The following is a 6,256-nucleotide window of genomic DNA, read 5'->3' on the forward strand; positions in this document are numbered from 1 at the left end:
TGTTCCAAATATTAGAAGCAAGGAGAAGTCATGTCGCTCTTTAGAAAATGAACTTGCACTAAAGAACTGGCTTTCATCGTTCAAGCAAAGGAGCCGGCATTTCGAGTCGGCTCGTTCACGACCGACACACAACCACTACATTAAACGCTTTAGAAAGCACAGAAACGAGTGAACGTGGTTTGTTCGTTGCTGAATCAATTAATCACGAGTGTCAAAAGCTGCACGTGTCCGTCCAAATCTACCACGGGGTTTTCTTGCGTGTCCTTTGAACTTGCCTGACAGGATGTTCGCGCTATTTATGCGGGACTCTCCCAGTGGGTGTCACAAACACACCGAGGTCTGATGCTGCAGGCAACTCACTGCTGCTGCTTCCTGTATTGAGGCACCAGCGGTCAGCGCGCTGAACAACTGTACGTTTCAGAGCCTCGCACCCCCCGAGTTTAAACACCGAGGGAGTACTACCGGAGACCCCGGGGTGTCCGTATCCTGCTGTGGCTGGACGGAAGCTCAGAGAGGAGGACTGCTGTTCATTTCGGCTCACAGACGCAGAGCACGATTTTGACTGGAACTGGTGCTAGCTAGTAGCGGCTAGGTGGCTAATGGCTAATAGCAGCAGGTAGATTATAGACAAGTAGCCGAAGAAAACAAACCTGTCACATTTTCAACCTATAGATGAGACCGAAAACCAGCCGACTTTTGAAGGGCATATCGGTATGACACGGTTTACCAATTTAGCGAACTGACATGCTCCGAAAAGTGCATTAACTCTGCTAACGTTAACTAGCCAAGTCACTAGCCACTTAGAGCGAATCCTGTTGCTTTTTTCCCCCAGGTAGATCTCTGATTAGGGGCAAGGTTAGATCAGCCGCTGCCCGCCTCGTTGCACTATAGTATTTTACTGAGAACGTCGTTTAGTTTAGTTAAAATAGAAATGGCTCCTAAAAGAAGACCCGTTCCCCTGAACATTACGCCCATTGGGGAGGGACAGGCCACCTCAAACACCATCGATGCTGCATCTGAGTAAGTACATTTTTGTCAAGTTTAAATCAACTCTGACGGGGAACATGTGCTACTTACTCCTCTATTATATGACGCGTTTCTACATATATGTTAATGCTTGATGCATTTGTATTGTGGTAGCAATGTAAAATCACCAAAATCTATGTAGATAAATTGTGGAATTATGTTTCTTTTGAGTTTTCCCAGTTTTTAATTGCAGAGTTGCTGTAAAACAATCCAGTTTCTACGCAATTCCCTTTAAAAGAAATGTGTTTTCTCTGTAATAGTACCTCATGTATGAACTGTTATCCTTCCTGCTTGCGTGTTCTCCGCACAGAGCCAACCTTGAGGCCTTACAGAAGAAACTGGGTGAGCTGGACCTCGACGAACAACAGAGGAAACGCCTGGAGGCCTTCCTCACCCAGAAGGCTCAGGTTGGTGAGCTGAAGGATGAAGATTTTGACCCAATATGCGAGTTGGGGGCCGGAAACGGAGGAGTGGTCAACAAGGTCCAACACAAACCTTCTCGTTTGGTCATGGCTCGAAAGGTGAATGCTTGACGATTTTATTTACTTTTTTTTTGCATCAGGTGAAGCAGAGATGCTTTTTTTCTGTTTTTTATTTTTTGTTTTCTTCCAATTCTTTCATGGTTTGACAGGTTCTGAGTTAAATAAGATCAGATAAAGCTTAGAGACACATGCTTTAACACGTACATAGTGATAGTTACATAATTTTTTTTTCTTTTTATGTTTGGCTCAAACCTTCTACCACAATCCAAAGAACGTTCAATTCTTAGGAAAAATAGGTCTGAGGTCAAACGTCAATGAGAACCTGGAAATGTTATCTGATGAACTTTGTGCAGCAGTATTTCTCATAACTTTTAGAATTCAACTTATTTAACTTTATCTCAATAGCCTACCACGTAAATCTTAAACGGTATTGTTCTGAGTAAATGGTTTGGAAATTATGCGAAAGTTGGGTTACTTGCCAACAATGCCTCATTTTCAGAAAATATTGGAAACTAGGGGAAGTTAAATTGATGGTCCAAAGTTTGTGGAGGTTCACAATTTATTTTTTTATTTCAATAATCTTAAGTGTTACTATTTAAAAAGTCTGAAAAACTCACATTTCCCATGCAAGATCTATGACCACATTTAGTTATGCTACAAATGTGTAGGTCTGTTTGTTCATCACTTTTTCCGTCTGATTTATTTCAGACATTCAAACTACCCAGCAAATGTTTGAAAGAATTTTGCTGCTAAAATTAACCTTTTGCATTTAAGTCAATAAAAATCAAAACAAGATGTGATTTTATTAATCAAAATAAGCTAACTCCTTCATTATTAAAATGTTTCAGATAAGACACCAGCTTTAGTTGCTAAAGTTGTATTTGGCTCACTTAGGTTAAGTAGAAGCTATTTGGCAAGTAAGCTAACAAGTGGAATTAAGCATGTTGGATTTATTTATTTACTTTGTGAATCGTGTATGCCATAAATTTAAATCGTAATGATCTTTTAATAAGTGTTGAATTTGAACCTGCAGAGGCCCTCGTTCAGATTCTGAAGCTGCAGCTCTGGCATGCTCAAGCTTGTGGGCTGTTTTAACTTGCCGGTATAGTTTCCAAGAAAAAGTTCAGAACCACTTGGTAGCAACTTGAAAGTGTATTGTGTTTCCAATTTCAGCAAGGCATTCCAGTTGTATGAGAAGTGATCCGTGTCTTTTCGGGTCATTAAATCCGCACGGTGTTGTAGTTGTAAGTCGACATGTCACCTTGGTCTCTTAAAGGCCGTTACTTCAACATCAGTAGAAGCTCTCAACTTCTCTTTTCCCAGCTAATTCACCTGGAAATCAAGCCCGCCATCAGAAACCAGATCATCCGAGAGCTGCAGGTGCTGCACGAGTGCAACTCTCCCTACATCGTGGGCTTCTACGGAGCTTTTTACAGCGATGGAGAGATCAGCATCTGCATGGAGCACATGGTGAGTGACTCTTACTGATGGTTGTCTCCTGAGCTTGTTGCATGAGGTGAATAAAAGTAGACAAGATTAACTAAAGTGTAGTTTTCCTTCTATTGAGTTTTAGAGACTTTGGAGACTTTATTATCAGGAAAAACATGATTAGTGTATTGAGAAAACACTGGGGGGCGAGTTTGAGTTCCTCCGGAAAGCTGATCATGTGTCAAAGTTAATTCATGTTTAAGTTTGCATATGCTTTAAATGTGACCTAATCTGTGTTTCCTAAAACATAAATAGCACCAGACCAGGGCTGAAATTATTCATTGGATTAATTGGGATGAATCTATTATTGAAATAATCTTCAACTAATTTAGTAATTGATTAATTGTTAACTGAAGTATACAGACTCTAAAAAAAAGTCTATTTGCTGGAAGATTAATAAACTCGGAGCAATAAATAAAACAAAACTGTACTATATATATATATATATATATATATATATATATTGCATTTAAGATTAAAAAAAAATCTCTTAGCTCCTGTTGTTGACCAATTATTAAATATTAAGTTGAGCAGAAAGGACTGACCTTCTCACATGATGTTAAAAGTATATATTTTTTTATTCATCCTTTGCTACAAATGATCAAATGCTGTTGTTGCGTTTTGGGATATCATTGTTTTTCTTATTTAAAAAAAGGAATTAAATAATGTATTTGCATGTTGTAATGCATTTCTAATATACTAAAAAGGACTAAGTGAAAAATCAGCAGACTGTGCCTTTTTTTTATCCAGTTAATTAGCAGAACAATCGATTATTAAAATAATCATTAGTTGCAACCAGAGTGGTCATTTAGACATGTCCCTTGTTAAATCAGTTCATTCTTTTGATTAATGGGAAACAGAGGCGTGTTTACACGCATGTCTGTAGAAGTGATTTATTTATTTTTTGCTTTAATTTGTCTTAATATAAATGTTTTCTCAACAGGACGGTGGATCATTGGACCAGGTTCTGAAGGAAGCCAGAAGAATCCCTGAAGAAATCCTGGGAAAAGTTAGCATAGCTGTATGTATCGTATTTGGATTCCTTTTTTTTTTTTTTTTTTTTTTTACTTTTACTTTTTTATGCGTGGTCATTATACTTTTAAGTTTTTAACTTGCCAATACAGAACATCTAACATTCAACTTTAGCAGTCAATTAAAACTTTTGCAGGATGTTTATTAACATGTTCAGTATAAATAGCAGAACTCCACCCAGATTTTACTGTGGAAAGTGACTCAAAATCACTCATGTATAACTCACCTATTCACGGAATTTTTATTTTATTTTTTTTTTATCATTTGGAGCTAAATTTGAAATTGAACGATGGGTTCTTTTCATTCTTTACTAAGACTGTCACAAATCGTTCCGAACAGCCTTGAATTTGATCCTGAGTGGATATCTGGGAAGAAATCAGGACATCTTAATTCCCTCTGCAAAAAAATAAAAAAATAAAAAAATGTTGCAAGTATATGCTTTAATAGTGCTTAATCTCTTACTTACAGGTCTTAAGGGGATTAGCTTATCTGCGAGAGAAGCATCAGATCATGCACAGAGGTAAAGACACACCCTGCAGTTTAACAGCAGAATTACAACATTTGATTATGAAGTCTGATTAGAGGCTGCCACAATCGGACTGTTTTCACAATAACAAATTTTGCTTTATTTAGAAAACTATCAGCAATTACTAAGCATGCTTTAGTCTCAAACCAGCCTTCATTTACTTATGCTGCAGATTTGGTTCACTTTTAAAATCTTGGCATTCCAGACTGTCAGTATCTTTCAAGGTTTCTTTCGTTTTCTGAGAAGTGAAGTTGTTGCACCACAGCACCCTTGTCATTGCAAAAGCTAGAGGAAGCTCAGCGAGCGACGACTAAAACAAGAAATAGGAGGCAATGCTTGATGTGCAGTTGTAAGGAGATGGATAATAGATGAAGGCATGAAATGCATAATTGTTTAGCTGTGCTATTTGTATACAGAACAGGGTTTTTGCTGATTCTTGGTGTTAAGTTTATTCATTGAATTTTAGGCATTAAAGACCAATTGTTCTGTGATTTTCTGTATTGGGTTTTAATTACATTTAATAATTTGCTAAACTTGTGCAATGTGCTGTTTCCATTGCTTCTTTCATTCATTTTATTTGTCTTTGTTTTAAGAAATTGCTTCATTCCCAGTTTTGTCTGAACAGTTCAAGTTATGCTGCCCTTTGACATAACTACGAACATAAATGGTCAAAGTCAAAGCGTTTTTGTGACTATCTACTGCTTTCTATTTTTCCTCCTTCATGGGAAAGTATATTTACTACACACTGTTTCAAGGGGAATTGGTGTGTAGTTGCTGGAATTCACTTGAGTCTCGTGCTGGAGCCAAAACACTCCAAGTTCAGTTAACAAAATTACTTTTACTTGGATTCCTTGCAAAGTAAGTTTATTTAATTTTAAAATGCAATTGTGCTAAAAAGATTAATCTACTGAAAATTGCAGTAACCCGGCAAGAAGTATTTTTATAGCTGTTTATTTATACGAAGAGTATAAAGTATAATATAATCAAATGTCCAGTCTAGACTTGATGCCTGATAACTAGATAATGTCAAAAAACCAACACAAAACTTTAAGAGCTTCTGATACAAACTTCTGTGAAGATTACTAAGAAGTACGCTTGGGCAATTATTGTGTCCTTATTTATTGTGATAAGAATTTTGATTTATTTTTAAATCGGACGCGACAATGCTCAAAAAATCACCGTCTTCTAAACACAACTTTCAGGTTGGACGGCTGAAGCTTCTGAACTTTCACTGGTTGTGTAGTAAACATTTGTTGATCATATCGTTAAAGATATGATCTGACAGGTATGGTCTTGTTTTCATGGAAGAGCCTCAGTATGAGACCCGAGCAGTTGGAACATTGTAACTGTATACATCAGCTTGTCTGGGTCCACTCTTCCTCCAGCTTGTTTAGATTTGTGGGAAACTTGCATTCCTTACATGTTCACTGGTGATACACGGTGCAGCATCTGTGTCGATTCAGCCAACTGCACAGCTTTTAAAAACCTCTTCATATCCATCCGTCGTCTCAAGTTGCCTTCATTAGATGAGATTTAAATTGATAAGGCCTTTTCTTTTTTGCGGATGTTGGATTTTTTTTTCCCCCATTTTTCTTCCAAGAACAACAGATCCTTAAGTCGGGATTCTGACTAAGGTTGAAGCTTACCGAACAATCCGGAGTTTTGTCTCCTATAAATAAGTGTGTGTGTGTGTGTGTGTGTG

General features: G+C 37.5%; 1 protein-coding gene across 1 annotated transcript in view; it reads left to right on the forward strand.

Moving 5' to 3' along the window:
* The first annotated feature begins 201 nt into the window (after positions 1-201).
* map2k2a (mitogen-activated protein kinase kinase 2a) overlaps positions 202-6,256 on the forward strand; it is a 10,917-nt gene continuing 4,862 nt past the window's right edge. The window contains exons 1-5 of the mRNA XM_007569151.2: positions 202-1,020; positions 1,337-1,547; positions 2,832-2,978; positions 3,940-4,017; positions 4,497-4,548. Coding sequence (XP_007569213.1) covers positions 932-1,020; positions 1,337-1,547; positions 2,832-2,978; positions 3,940-4,017; positions 4,497-4,548 — 577 coding nt within the window. The 5' untranslated portion in view covers positions 202-931. The remainder of the gene's footprint in view (positions 1,021-1,336; positions 1,548-2,831; positions 2,979-3,939; positions 4,018-4,496; positions 4,549-6,256) is intronic.

This window comes from Poecilia formosa, unplaced genomic scaffold (assembly GCF_000485575.1).
Source record: "Poecilia formosa unplaced genomic scaffold, Poecilia_formosa-5.1.2 Scaffold237, whole genome shotgun sequence".
NCBI classification, from domain to species: domain Eukaryota; kingdom Metazoa; phylum Chordata; class Actinopteri; order Cyprinodontiformes; family Poeciliidae; genus Poecilia; species Poecilia formosa.